This window comes from Lonchura striata, chromosome 30 (genome assembly GCF_050655825.1).
Source record: "Lonchura striata isolate lonStrDom1 chromosome 30, ASM5065582v1, whole genome shotgun sequence".
In the NCBI taxonomy this organism is placed as follows: domain Eukaryota; kingdom Metazoa; phylum Chordata; class Aves; order Passeriformes; family Estrildidae; genus Lonchura; species Lonchura striata.
Window position 1 is genome coordinate 7,846,615 of NC_140732.1, and position 14,648 is coordinate 7,861,262.

General features: G+C 61.0%; 2 protein-coding genes across 4 annotated transcripts in view; both read right to left on the bottom strand.

The window, feature by feature from the left end:
• Positions 1-115: 115 nt before the first annotated feature.
• Positions 116-10,675, bottom strand: EIF3G (eukaryotic translation initiation factor 3 subunit G). Of its 3 annotated transcripts, XM_085563261.1 has the most exons (12): positions 9,537-10,675; positions 9,344-9,423; positions 7,970-8,062; positions 7,161-7,249; positions 5,892-5,951; positions 5,089-5,193; positions 3,911-4,100; positions 2,160-2,267; positions 1,447-1,583; positions 945-1,051; positions 203-257; positions 116-142 (listed from the first exon to the last, which is right to left on the bottom strand). In XM_085563261.1, the coding sequence occupies exons 1-11, from the start codon at positions 9,770-9,772 to the stop codon at positions 242-244; spliced, it is 1,221 nt and encodes a 406-aa protein (XP_085419387.1). In that variant the 5' UTR covers positions 9,773-10,675; the 3' UTR covers positions 116-142; positions 203-241. The 3 variants fall into 3 exon arrangements, with proteins under 3 accessions (XP_085419387.1, XP_077643878.1, XP_085419386.1); XM_077787752.2 differs by having other exon boundaries at positions 116-257; positions 9,344-9,393; positions 10,614-10,675; XM_085563260.1 differs by having other exon boundaries at positions 116-257.
• Positions 10,676-10,841: 166 nt separating this feature from the next.
• Positions 10,842-14,648, bottom strand: part of DNMT1 (DNA methyltransferase 1) — a 34,992-nt gene continuing 31,185 nt past the window's right edge. The window contains exons 33-34 of the mRNA XM_085563179.1: positions 14,048-14,138; positions 10,842-11,531 (exon numbers count right to left, since the gene is read on the bottom strand). Of these exons, the coding sequence (XP_085419305.1) occupies positions 11,482-11,531; positions 14,048-14,138 (141 nt within the window). The 3' untranslated portion in view covers positions 10,842-11,481. The remainder of the gene's footprint in view (positions 11,532-14,047; positions 14,139-14,648) is intronic.

Below are 14,648 nucleotides of genomic sequence, written 5' to 3' on the forward strand. Positions count from 1 at the left end.
CCCAAATTCCCATTTTCCCCCTCCAAATCCCCATTTTTTTTCTCCAAAAATTCCCGTTTTTCACCCCAAATTCCCGTTTTTCCCAGCTGGGAATTTTGGGACAGGGACGGGGCAGTGCCAGAGCCCGGAGCTTTATTGAACTGGGACAAACTGGGACAAACTGGGACAAACCGGGACAAACTGGGACAAACTGGGACAAACCGGGACAAACTGGGACAAACTGGGACAAACCGGGAGCGGCTCAGTTGGTCGAGGGCCTGGGGAGAGGAAAAAAAAGAGGACAGGTGAGAGGGACCCCAGGTGTGCCCAGGTGTGATAGGGGAGTGCCCAGGTGAGTGTGACCCCCCAGGTGAGCACAGGTGTGCCCAGGTGTGTCTCAGGTGTGCCCCAGGTGTGCCCAGGTGTGATAGGGGAGTGCCCAGGTGAGTGTGACCCCCCAGGTGAGCACAGGTGTGCCCAGGTGTGTCTCAGGTGTGCCCCAGGTGTGACAGGGAAGTGCCCATGTGAGTGTGACCACTCCCCAGGTGAGTGCCCAGGTGAGTGTGACCCCCCCGAGGTGTGCACAGGTGTGTCTGAGGTGTGCCCCAGGTGTGTCCTGGTATGCTCAGGTGAGTGCCCAGGTGAGTGCCCTAGGTGAGTGCCCAGGTATGACAGGGGAGTGCCCATGTGAGTGTAACCCCCCCCAGTGAGTGCCCAGGTGAGTGCCCAGGTGTATCCCAGGTGTGCCCAGGTGTGGCCCAGGTGTGCCCAGGTGTATCCCAGGTGTGCCAGGTACGCACTTGGCCCACTCCACGTTGAGGATCAGGTGGGTGTGGCAGCACAGGGACCCCGTGGATGCCCCCCAGGTGAGCGTGACCCCCCCCAGGTGTATCCCAGGTGTGCCCAGGTGTATCCCAGGTGTGCCCAGGTGTGTCCAGGTGTGCCCAGGTGTGCCGGGTACGCACTTGGCCCACTCCACGTTGAGGATCAGGTGGTCGTAGCCGAAGCCGGAGACGCCGGCGATGGCGCGGGCGGCGTCCTCGCGCCGGTGGAAGCTGATGAAGGCGAAGCCCTGCGGGCAGCGCCAGGTGAGCCCAGGTGTGCCCAGGTGAGCCCAGGTAAACCCCTGGTGCCCAGGTGAGCCCCTGCCCAGGTGAACCCCGCCTTGACACCAAGGTGAGCCCCACCACTTGCCCAGGTGAGACCCATGCCCAGGTGAACCCCTGGTGCCCAGATGAGACCCCGGTGCCCAGGTGAGCCCCGCCCTCACACCCAGGTGTGCCCAGGTGAGCCCCACCCTGACACCCAGGTGAGCCCCGCCCTGTGCCCAGGTGAGCCCCTGGTGCCCAGATGAGACCCCGGTGCCCAGGTGAACCCCGCCCTCACACCCAGGTGTGCCTGGGTGCACCCCCGGTGCCCAGGTGTGCCCAGGTGAGCCCCGCCCTCACACCCAGGTGTGCCCGGTACCTTGGACTGCCCCGTGGTCTTGTCCTTGGCCAGGTAGATGCGGGAGATGGAGCCGAAGGGGCGGAAGAGCTCCTGCAGGTCGGTCTCGCGCGTGTCCTCCGACAGGTTGGTGACGCGGATCGTGGCGTTGTCGTCGGCTGCGCCAGGTGAGGGCGGCGCCGCCAGGTGAGTGCCCGGGCGGGGCTTGTCCCCCCCCAGGTGTCCCCAGAGCCACCCCGGTGTCCCCAGGGGTGTCCCAGGTGTGTCCCCAATGTCCCCCAATGTCCCCAGGTGTGTCCCAGGTGTCCCCAGGTGTGTCCCAGGTGTGTCCCAGGTGTCCCCAGGTGTGTCCCCAGGTGTGTCCCAGGTGTGTCCCCAGGTGTGTCCCCAGGTTTCCCCAGGTGTGTCCCAGGTGTCCCCAGTGTGTCCCAGCTGTCCCCAGCTGTCCCCAGGTGTGTCCCCAATGTCCCTAGGTGTGTCCCAGGTGTGTCCCAGCTGTCCCAGGTGTGTCCCAGGTGTGTCCCAGGTGTCCCCAGGTGTGTCCCAGCTGTGTCCCAGGTGTGTCCCAGGTGTGTCCCAGCTGTCCCCAGGTGTGTCCCAGGTGTGTCCCAGCTGTCCCAGGTGTGTCCCAGGTGTGTCCCAGGTGTCCCCAGGTGTGTCCCAGGTGTGTCCCAGGTGTGTCCCAGCTGTCCCCAGGTGTGTCCCAGGTGTGTCCCCGGGTCAGGTGCGCTCACCCCGCCGGTTGGGCTGCATGGACTCCCCACGCCGGCTGGCGCCGTCCCTCAGGCTGGGCGGGACGTACTTGCCCGTCTTGCTCACCTGGGCGGCCACCGGCTCCGGCTCTGCGGGGACAGGGACAGGTGGGACAGGTGGGACATGGACAGGTGAGACACAGAGAGGTGAGATATGGACAGGTGGGACAGGGACAGGTGGGACAGGTGAGACAGGTCAGATATGGACAGGTGGGACAGGTGAGATATGGACAGGTGGGACAGGTGGGACAGGTGAGACATGGACAGGTGAGACACGGAGAGGTGAGATATGGACAGGTGAGACACGGAGAGGTGAGATATGGACAGGTGGGACAGGTGAGATATGGACAGGTGAGACAGGTGAGATATGGACAGGTGAGACAGGTGGGACACAGGTGGGACAGGTAAGGACAGGTGAGGGACAGACAGGTGGGACATGGACAGGTGAGACATGGACAGGTGGGACAGGTGGGACATGGACAGGTGAGATACAGACAGGTGGGACAGGTGAGGCACAGCCCCAGCTGCTCCTTCTGCACGGGGCCACCACCAGGGTGACCTTGGGGCTACCACGATGACCTTGGGGCTCCATAACCATGCAAAAATGGGAAAAATACGGGAAAAATTCCCAAAAAAAGTGGGATTTGGGGTTTGGGGTCCCACCTCCGGGCAGCTTCTCCTTCTCGCCTGTGGACAGCCCCAGCTGTGCCTTCTGCACGGGGCCACCACAGCAACAATGGGACCACCAGGATGACCTTGGGGCTCCATAACCACGTCAAAATGGGAAAAATTCCCAAAAAAATTTGGGATTTGGGGTTTGGGGTTTGGGGTCCCACCTCCGGGCAGCTTCTCCTTCTCGCCTGTGGACAGCCCCAGCTGTGCCTTCTGCACGGGGCCACCACAACAACAATGGGACCACCACGGTGACCTCGGAGCTCCATAACCATGTCAAAATGGGGAAAATTCCCAAAAAAATTTGGGATTTGGGATTTGGGGTCCCACCTTTGGGCAACTTCTCCTTCTCGCCCGTGGACAGCCCCAGCTGTGCCTTCTGCACGGGGCCACCACAACAACACCAGGACCACCAGGGTGACCTTGGGGCTACCACGAGGACCTTGAGGCCCCATAACCGTGCAAAAATGGGAAAAATACGGGAAAAATTCCCAAAAAAAGTGGGATTTGGGGTTTGGGATTTGGGGTCCCACCTTTGGGCAGCTTCTCCTTGCCCATGGACAGCCCCAGCTGTGCCTTCTGCATGGGGCCACCACAACAACAATGGGACCACCACGGTGACCTCGGAGCTCCATAACCACGTCAAAATGGGAAAAATTCCCAAAAAAATTTGGGATTTGGGGTCTGGGGTCCCACCTCCGGGCAGCTTCTCCTTCTCCTTGCCCATGGACAGCCCCAGCTGCTCCTTCTGCACGGGGCCACCACAGAAACAATGGGACCACCAGGGTGACCTTGGGACTACCATGGTGACCTTAAAGCCCCATAACCGTGCAAAAATGGGAAAAATACGGGAAAAATTCCCAAAAAAAGTGGGATTTGGGGTTTGGGGTCCCACCTCCGGGCAGCTTCTCCTTCTCGCCCGTGGACAGCCCCAGCTGTGCCTTCTGCACGGGGCCACCACAGCAACAATGGGACCACCAGGATGACCTTGGGGCTCCATAACCGTGCAAAAACGGGAAAAATTCCCAAAAAAATTTGGGATTTGGGGTTTGGGGTCCCACCTCCGGGCAGCTTCTCCTTCTCGCCCGTGGACAGCCCCAGCTGCTCGGCCAGCTCCTTCTGCATGGGCCCCAGCGTGTCCTTGTAGGGGCAGCGCGTGGTCCAGTGGTCGCCCTTGCAGATGCGGCAGGAGACGATCTTCTGGCCCTTCAGCTTGTTCATGGGGTCCTCCTCCTCCTGGCAGTTCAGGTCCTGCGGGACGGGGACACACCTGAGGGCACCTGGGCACACCTGGGGGCACACCTGGGCACATTTGGGTCACCCCTGGGCACATCTGGGTCACCCCTGGGCACATCTGGGGCACCCCTGGGCACACCTGGGGGCACACCTGGGCACATTTGGGTCACCCCTGGGCACATCTGGGTCACCCCTGGGCACACCTGGGCACCCCTGGGCACACCTGGGGCACACCCGGGTACATTTGGGGACACCTGGGCACACCTGGGCACACCTGGGCACCCCTGGGCACACCTGGGGCACACCCGGGTACATCTGGGGACACCTGGGCACATTTGGGTCACCCCTGGGCACATTTGGGGCACCCCTGGGGCACACCCGGGTACATTTGGGGACACCTGGGCACACCTGGGGGCACACCTGGGGACACCTGGGCTCCCCTGGGCATCCCTGGGCACACCTGGGGCACACCCGGGTACATTTGGGGACACCTGGGGGCACACCTGGGGACACACCTGGGCACATTTGGGTCACCCCTGGGCACACCTGGGGCACACCCGGGTACATTTGGGGACACCTGGGCACATTTGGGTCACACCTGGGCACATTTGGGGCACCCCTGGGGCACACCCGGGTACATTTGGGGACACCTGGGCACACCTGGGCACATTTGGGTCACCCCTGGGCACATTCGGGGCACCCCTGGGCACACCTGGGGCACACCCGGGTACATTTGGGGACACCTGGGCACACCTGGGGGCATACCTGGGGGCACACCTGGGCACATTTGGGTCACCCCTGGGCACACCCGGGTACATCTGGGGACACCTGGGCACCCCTGGGTCACCCCTGGGCACATTTGGGGCACCCCTGGGTACATTTGGGGACACCTGGGCACCCCTGGGCACCCCTGGGCACACCTGGTCACCCCTGGGCACACCTGGGGCACACCTGGGGGCACACCTGAGCACACCTGGGCACACCTGGGCACACCTGTCCCTACCTCCTTGCTGGTGATGAAGGTCATGAAGACGTCGTCGCTCACGGTCGTCGTGGCCACGTTGGGCCCGGGGGCGTCGAACTCGGAATTCCCAAATTTCTTCCAGTTCTGGGAGGGGGGAAATCCCAAAATCCCGGGAAATTCCGAAATGCGCCCGTGGGAACGCCTCGGTCCCGATCCCGTCTCCCAGGGAAATCCAATTTATTCCCGTTTTTCCCCAGGTTAATCCCATTTATTTTCCAGGTAAATCCCATTTTCCAGGTAAATCCCATTTTCCAGGTAAATCCCAATTTTTCCCATTTATTGCCCAGGTAAATCTCATTTATTTCCCAGGTAAATCCCATTTTCCAGGTAAATCCCATTTTCCAGGTAAATCCCATTTATTTTCCAGGTAAATCCCATTTTCCAGGTAAACCCCATTTTCCAGGTAAATCCCAATTTTTCCCATTTATTGCCCAGGTAAATCTCATTTATTTCCCAGGTAAATCCCATTTTTTTCCCATTTCCAGGTAAATCCCATTTTTTCATTTTTTCCCAGGTAAATCCCGTTTTCCCCAGGTAAATCCCATTTTATCCCAGGTAAATCCAATTTTTCCCAGGTAAATTCCATTTTTTCCCATTTTTTTCCAGGTAAATCCCATTTTTTCCAGGTAAATGCCATTTTTCACCCATTTTCCCAGGTAAATCCCATTTTTCCCCAGGTAAATCCCATTCTTTTCCCATTTTTCCCCAGGTAAATCCCATTCTTTCCCTATTTTTTCCCAGGTAAATCCCATTTTTCCAGGAAAATCCCATTTTTCCCTGACCTTGCGCCGGGCCACGGCCTTGGAGGCTTTGCGGGTCTCGATCCGGAACGTTCGGATGATCTGGGAAAAACGCGGGAATGGGGCCGGGAAATCCCAAAAACCCCAAACCTGGGGCCCTCAGGGGACAAATTCGGGAATTCCCAGAGCACCTGAGCCCAAAAAACCCAAATTTGGGAATTCCTGGAGGACATGAGCCCCAAAAAACCCAAATTTGGGAATTCCTGGAGGACCTGAGCCCCAAAAACCCAAATTTGGGAATTCTTGGAGCACCTGAGCCCCAAAAACCCAAATTTGGGAATTCCTGGAGCACCTGAGCCCCAAAAACCCAAATTTGGGAATTCCTGGAGCACCTGAGCCAAAAAAACCCAAATTTGGGAATTCCTGGAGCACCTGAGCCCAAAAAACCCAAATTTGGGAATTCCTGGAGGACATGAGCCCAAAAAACCCAAATTTGGGAATTCCTGGAGCACCTGAGCCAAAAAACCCAAATTTGGGAATTCCTGGAGCACCTGAGCCCCAAAAACCCAAATTTGGGAATTCCTGGAGCACCTGAGCCCAAACACCCAAATTTGGGAATTCCTGGAGCACCTGAGCCCCAAAAACCCAAATTTGGGAATTCCTGGAGCACCTGAGCCCAAAAAACCCAAATTTGGGAATTCCTGGAGCACCTGAGCCCAAAAAACCCAAATTTGGGAATTCCTGGAGGACCTGAGCCCCAAAAACCCAAATTTGGGAATTCTTGGAGCACCTGAGCCCAAAAAACCCAAATTTGGGAATTCCTGGAGCACCTGACCCCAAAAAACCCAAATTTGGGAATTCCTGGAGGACCTGAGCCCCAAAAAACCCAAATTTGGGAATTCCTGGAGCACCTGAGCCCAAAAAACCCAAATTTGGGAATTCCTGGAGGACATGAGCCCAAAAAACCCAAATTTGGGAATTCCTGGAGCACCTGAGCCCAAAAACCCAAATTTGGGAATTCCTGGAGGACATGAGCCCCAAAAAACCCAAATTTGGGAATTCTTGGAGCATCTGACCCCAAAAACCCAAATTTGGGGCTCAGGTGCCGAATTTGGGGCTCAGGTGCCGAATTTGGGGCTCAGGTGCCAAATTTGGGGCTCAGGTGCCAAATTTGGGGTCCAGAGGTGCCGAATTTGGGGCTCAGGTGCCAAATTTGGGGCTCAGAGGTGCCAAAATCTGGGTTCAGCTGCCACATTTGTGGCTCAGGTGCCACCTGTGCCCACCTGTGCCCACCTGTGCCCCCGTGCCCACCTTGACCTTGCGCCCGTCCTCCTCCTCGCGGTACTCGGTGATGGTTTTGATGTTGCCGTTGACGACCTCCTTGGGGGACGGGAGGGGCCCTGGGGGGGACAGGTGTGCCCAGGTGAGCCCAGGTGTGCCCCCAGGGCTCCCCAGGTGCCCCCAGGTGTGTCCCTCCCATCCAGGTGTGCCCAGGTGTGTGCCCAGGTGTGCCCAGTTCCCACCAGGCGCCCCCAGGTGTATGCCCAGGTGTGTCCCTGCCATCCAGTTGTGTCCCTCCCATCCAGGTGTATCCCCAGGTGTGCCCAGGTCCCACCAGGCGCCCCCAGGTGTGTCCCTGCCATCCAGGTGTATATCCAGGTGTATCCCCAGGTGTGTCCCTCCCATCCAGGTGTGTGCCCAGGTGTATCCCTCCCCTCCAGGTGTGTCCCTCCCCTCCAGGTGTGTCCCCAGGTGTGTCCCTCCCCTCCAGGTGTGCCCAGGTGTGTGCTCAGGTGCGTCCCTCCCATCCATGTGTGTGCCCAGGTGTGTCCCTCCCCTCCAGGTGTGCCCAGGTGTGTCCCTCCCCTCCAGGTGTGTGCCCAGGTGTGTCCCTCCCCTCCAGGTGTGCCAGGTGTGTCCCTCCCCTCCAGGTGTGCCAGGTGTGTCCCTCCCCTCCAGGTGTGCCAGGTGTGTGCGTCCCATCCAGGTGTGCCCAGGTGTGTCCCTCCCATCCAGGTGTGTGCCCAGGTGTGTGCTGAGGTGTGTCCCTCCCATCCAGGTGTCCCCAGGTGTGTCCCTCCCCTCCAGGTGTGCCAGCTGTGCCAGCGGTGCCCTCTCACCTCCCTTGAGCAGCTCGGCCTCGGCGCTGGAGGCGCCCCCCAGGACCCCGGGCAGGGGCAGATCCTTCAGCAGCTCGCTGGTGATCACCTTGTCTGGACAGGGAAGGGGGCTCAGGTGGGCACCGGGCACGGTGACCTCACCTGGGCACACCTGGGCACAGGTACGGCCTCACCTGGGCACAGGGAACCTTGTCTGGACAGGTAAGGGGGCTCAGGTGGGCACCGGGCACGGTGACCTCACCTGGGCACACCTGGGCACAGGTATGGCCTCACCTGGGCACAGGGAACCTTGTCTGGACAGGTAAGGGGGCTCAGGTGGGCACCGGGCACGGTGACCTCACCCGGGCACACCTGGGCACAGGTACGGCCTCACCTGGGCACAGGGAACCTTGTCTGGACAGGTAAGGGGGCTCAGGTGGGCACCAGGCACGGGGAACCTCACCTGGGCACAGGTAACCTCACCTGGGCTCACCTGGGGCACAGGTAACTCACCTGGGCTCACCTGGGCACAGGGAGCTCACCTGGGCTCACCCAGGCACAGGGAGCTCACCTGGGCACAGGTAACCTCACCTGGGCTCACCCGGGCACAGGGAGCTCACCTGGGCACAGGTGACCCCTCTCACCTGGACCAGTCACCCCAGCCCCTGGCACAGCTCTTTGTCCCCAAGGACACAGGTGCCACCCCGACAGGTGTGCCAGGTTTGACAGACGTGCCAGGTGCCACAGGTATGACAGGTGTGCCAGGTGCCACAGGTGTGCCAGGTATGACAGGTGTGCCAGGCATGCCAGGTGCCACAGGTGTGACAAGTGTGCCAGGTACCACAGGTGTGACAGATACCTTGAGTGCCACCCCCCAGAGATGTCCCAGGTGGCATCCGTGCCAGGTGTGCCCTGCCAGGTGTGCCGGTGCCAGCCCCACAGGTGTGCCAGATGTCACAGGTGTGCCGGTGCCACCCCCCACAGGTGTGCCAGGTACCACAGGTGTGACCGGTGCCACAGGTGTGCCAGGTGTCACAGGTGTGACAGTGCCACCCCCCACAGGTGTGCCAGGTGTCACAGGTGTGCCGGTGCCAGCCCCACAGGTGTGCCAGGTGTCACAGGTGTGCCAGTGCCACCCCCCACAGGTGTGCCAGGTGGCACAGATGTGCCAGGTATGACAGGTGCCACAGGTGTGCCAGTGCCACCCCCCACAGGTGTGCCAGGTGTCACAGGTGTGCCAGTGCCACCCCCCACAGGTGTGCCAGGTGCCACAGGTGTGCCAGGTGCCACAGGTGTGCCAGGTGCCACCCCCACAGGTGTGCCAGGTGTCACAGGTGTGCCAGTGCCACCCCCACAGGTGTGCCAGGTGTCACAGGTGTGCCAGGTGCCACTCACCATCCTCTCCTCCCTCCTCCTCCACCTGGTCAGCCCAGCTGGGCTTGGAGCTGTGGGGACACAACGGCCTCGGCTGGCACCTGTGCCACCCTTGGGTGCCCCTGTCCCCTCCGGTGCCACCCCCGTGTCCCTGTGCCACCCCGGTGCCACCCTTGGGTGCCCCTGTCCCCTCCTGTGCCACCCTGGGTGTCACCTGTGCCACCCTTGGGTGCCCCTGTCCCCTCCTGTGCCACCCTGGGTGTCACCTGTGCCACCCTTGGGTGTCCCTGCCCCCTCCTGTGCCACCCTTGGGTGCCCCTGTCCCCTCCTGTGCCACCCCCGTGTCCCTGTGCCACCCCGGTGCCACCCTTGGGTGTCCCTGTCCCCTCCTGTGCCACCCTGGCTGTCACCTGTGCCACCCTTGGGTGCCCCTGTCCCCTCCTGTGCCATCCTCAGGTGCCCCCTGGGTGTGTCACTGTCCCCTCCTGTCACTTCCCAGTGCCACGCTTGGGTGCCCCTGTCCCCTCCTGTGCCACCCTTGGGTGCCCCTGTCCCCTCTGTCCCCTCCCCCTCACGGCCCCGGCCCTGCCCGAAGCCTCCGGGACCCCCCGGGACCCCCCCGCAGGCCCCGTGCCCGGTTCCCGGTGCCGGCCGTCACTCCCGGTTCCCAGTCCCGTTTCCAGCTGTCACTCCCGGTTCCCGTCCCCGTTCCCACTCCCGGTTCTCGGTCCCACCTGCTAATTCCCACTCCCGTTCCCGGTCCCCACTCCCGTTCCCGATCCCAATTCCCAGTCCCGTTCCCGATCCCAATTCCCAGTCCCGTTCCCGATCCCAATTCCCACTCCCGTTCCCGATCCCAATTCCCAGTCCCGTTCCCGATCCCAATTCCCACTCCCGTTCCCGGTCCCCACTCCCGTTCCCGATCCCAATTCCCAGTCCCGTTCCCGGCTGTCACTCCCGGTTCCCATTCCCAAGCCCGGTTCCCGATCCCAACTCCTGATCCCGGTTCCGATTCCCACTGCCGGTTCCAATCCCGGTCCCGGTTCACGATCCCAGATCCCGATCCCGGTTACGGTTCCCGATCCCAATCCCGATTCCTGTTCCCGGTTCCGATTCGCACTCCCGGTTCCGGTCCCGGTCCCCATTCCCGTTCCCCAGTTCCCGTCCCCGTTCCCGGTTCCCGCTCCTCAATCCCCGCCCCCGTTCCCGGCCCCGCTCCCCGATTCCCGTTCCCGCTCCCCAATTCCCGTCCCCGTTCCCGGTTCCCGTTCCCGTCCCCGCTCCCCCTCACTCGTAGTCCCCGGCCGGCATCGCCTCCAACTCCCTCACGCCGCCACACCGGAAAGGCCGCGCGCCACTTCCGGCCCCCGCGCGCCACTTCCGGCGGGGCAAGGCGGGAAGCGCCGCGCGCCGCTTCCGGCCCCCGCGCGTCACTTCCGGCGGGGCAGGGCGGGAAGCGGTTGCCGAGCAACGGCGCCATGGCGGCCGCGGCCTGCTCGGAGCGCGGGGCGAGAGTTGGTTATAACTTATAGGCGCGATTTATTTGAAGAAATATTACAACATATAAAAACTACATAAAGTATCGAGTTCCACCTTGTACAAAGCGGCCGCGGGGGGGTTCGGTACAATGCGATAAAAACGGGGCAGCGGGGCCGGGCCCCGAGGGGGGGGAAGGGGAGGTTGGAGCAGCACAGAGAGAGTGGAGGGAGAGGAATTAAAATAAAAAGAAACAAAGAGAAACGAAAGGCGGATTGGGGAAATTAAAAGAGTTTTAGAAAGGAGGAGATGAAAAGCCAGAAAAAAAATCTAGGAATTAAAAAAAGGGAAAAGGAAGAAAAAATAAAGAGGAAAATAAGGGGTTAAAAAAATCTTTAAAAAGAGGAGAAAAAAGGAAAATAAAGAGGAAAAAGGGGAAAGAAAAAAAGGGATAGAAAGAAGGGGGAAAAACAAGGGAGGGAAGAAAGAGAACAAACAAGAAAAAATAGGGAAAAAAAAAGAGAAAAGGAGGAAAAAAGGGAAAAAAAAAAAGAAAAAAGGGGGAAAAAAAACCAAAAAAGGAGAAAAAAGGGAAAAAAGACCAAAAGGCAACTGAAAGCAGAGGCGAAGGCGAAGCAGCCCCGGAGCCGAGGCCCCCCCGGCCCCCCCGGCTCTGGCCGGGCTCAGGCGGCCGCTCCCGACGGCTCCGGAGGCACCGGGACCGCGGCGAGACCTGCGGGACACGGGGACAGTGAGGGGACAGGGACAGCACCGAGACCTGCGGGACATGGGGACACTGAGGGGACACCCAGGGGACATGGGGACACCCAGGGGACACAGGGACACCGAGGGGACAGGGACCGCGGCGAGACCTGCGGGACATGGGGACACTGAGGGGACACCCAGGGGACACCCAGGGGACACTGAGGGGACACCCAGGGGACATGGGGACAGTGAGGGGACAGGGACAGCACCGAGACCTGCGGGACATGGGGACAGTGAGGAGACACCCAGGGGACACCCAGGGGACACTGAGGGGACAGGGACAGCACTGAGACCTGCGGGACATGGGGACACTGAGGGGACACCCAGGGGACATGGGGACACTGAGGGGACAGGGACAGCACCGAGACCTGTGGGACACGGGGACAGTGAGGGGACACCCAGGGGACATGGGGACACCGAGGGGACGAGGGGACATGGGGACACTGAGGGGACATGGGGACACTGAGGGGACAGGGACAGCACCGAGACCTGTGGGACATGGGGACAGTGAGGGGACACCCAGGGGACACTGAGGGGACACCCAGGGGACACAGGGACACTGAGGGGACAGGGACAGCACCGAGACCTGCGGGACACCGGGACAGAGGGGACACCCAGGGGACACGGGGACACTGAGGGGACAGGGACAGCACCGAGACCTGCGGGACATGGGGACAGTGAGGGGACACTGAGGGGACACCCAGGGGACACCCAGGGGACACTGAGGGGACACCCAGGGGACACGGGGACACTGAGGGGACAGGGACACAGGGACACCCAGGGGACACCCAGGGGACACCCAGGGGACATGGGGACACTGAGGGGACATGGGGACAGTGAGGAGACACCCAGGGGACACGGGGACACCCAGGGGACATGGGGACACTGAGGGGACATGGGGACACTGAGGGGACATGGGGACACTGAGGGGACACCCAGGGGACACGGGGACACCGAGGGGACACGGGGACACTGAGGGGATAGGGACCGCGGCGAGACCTGCGGGACACCGGGACACTGAGGGGACACCCAGGGGGCACGGGGACACTGAGGGGATAGTGAGGGGACACGGGGACACCGAGGGGACACGGGGACACCGAGGGGACACGGGGACACCCAGGGGACATGGGGACACTGAGGGGACACCGAGGGGACATGGGGACAGTGAGGGGACACCGAGGGGACACGGAGACACTGAGGGGACACCAAGGGGACATGGGGACACCCAGGGGACACGGGGACACCAAGGGGACATGGGGACACTGAGGGGATAGGGACCACGGCGAGACCTGCGGGACACGGGGACACTGCGGGGACATGGGGACACCCAGGGGACATGGACAGCACCGAGACCTGCGGGACATGGGGACATGGGGACACTGAGGGGACAGGGACACAGGGACACCCAGGGGACACCCAGGGGACACAGGGACAGCACCGAGACCTGCGGGACATGGGGACACTGAGGGGACATGGGGACACTGAGGGGACAGGGACACAGGGACACCCAGGGGACACCCAGGGGACACAGGGACAGCACCGAGACCTGCGGGACATGGGGACACTGAGGGGACACCCAGGGGACACGGGGACACTGAGGGGACAGGGACACGGGGGGGACAGGGACAGCACCGAGACCTGCGGGACACCGGGACATGGGGACACTGAGGGGACACCGGGATGGTGAGGGGACATAGGGACACCCAGGGGACATCCAGGGGACACAGGGACAGCACCGAGACCTGCGGGACACTGGGACATGTGGGGACACTGAGGGGACATGGGGACACCCAGGGGACACAGGGACACCCAGGGGACAGTAGGGACACCATGGGGACACAATGGGATGGTCACTGAGCTGTCACTCAGTCGTCACCCGGGGTCACTCAGGTCACTCAGGGTCACTCTGGTCACTCAGTGGTCACTCAGGGTCACTCAGTGGTCACTCAGCAGTCACTCTGGTCACTCAGTGGTCACTCAGTGGTCACTCAGGGTCACTCAGGGTCACTCTGGTCACTCAGAGTCACTCAGCGGTCACTCATTGGTCACTCTGGTCACTCAGGGTCACTCAGGGTCACTCTGGTCACTCAGCAGTCACTCAGCGGTCACTCAGCGGTCACTCTTGTCACTCTGGTCACTCATTGGTCACTCTGGTCACTCAGGGTCACTCAGTGGTCACTCAGTGGTCACTCAGCGGTCACTCAGGGGTCACTCTGGTCACTCAGCGGTCACTCATTGGTCACTCAGTGGTCACTCAGGGTCACTCAGGGTCACTCAGTGGTCACTCAGCAGTCACTCAGCGGTCACTCAGCGGTCACTCTTGTCACTCTGGTCACTCATTGGTCACTCTGGTCACTCAGGGTCACTCAGTGGTCACTCAGTGGTCACTCAGGGTCACTCAGGGGTCACTCTGGTCACTCATTGGTCACTCAGTGGTCACTCAGAGTCACTCAGTGGTCACTCTGGTCACTCAGGGTCACTCACCGGCCGTGTCCTGGCGCGCTTTGGCCACAGCGCAGGCCTTGATCTCCAGCCCGATGGCCTTGGCCAGGGGAGGCGGCACCGCATTGCCCACCTGGGGACAGACAGAGGGACATGGGGACAGACAGAGGGACATGGGGATGAGGGACAGACAGAGGGACATGGGACAGGGGACAGACAGAGGGACAGACAGAGGCACAGACAGAAGGACAGAGGGACATGGGACATGGGGACAGGGGGACATTGGGACAAAGTGACAAGAGGAAATTGGGACAAAGGGACAAACGGACAATGGACAATGGGACAAAGTGACAATGGACAATGGGACAATGGAAGAAGGGACAAAGTGACAAAGGGACAATGGACAATTGGACAAAGTGACAAAGGGACAATGGACAATTGGACAATGGACAAAGGGACAATGGACAATGGACAATGGACAATGGGACAATGGAAGAAGGGACAAAGGGACAATGGACAGTGGGACAATGGGACAATGGGACAATGGGACAATGGACAATGGGACGATGGACAATGGGACAAAAGGACAATGGGACAAAAGGACAAGAGGACAATGGAGAATGGGACAAAGTGACAATGGGAC

Excerpts from the sequence above, each read along its gene's own strand:
- EIF3G (XM_085563261.1), bottom strand. The coding sequence starts at position 9,772 with ATGGCACAGGAGGGGACAGGGGCACCCAAGGGTGGCACAGGTGACAGC. Across the intron at positions 8,063-9,343 it reads GGAGGAGGGAGGAGAGGATG|ACAAGGTGATCACCAGCGAG; the intron begins GTGAGTGGCACC and ends TTCCCTGTCCAG. Across the intron at positions 5,952-7,160 it reads AGGACGGGCGCAAGGTCAAG|ATCATCCGAACGTTCCGGAT; the intron begins GTGGGCACGGGG and ends CGTTTTTCCCAG.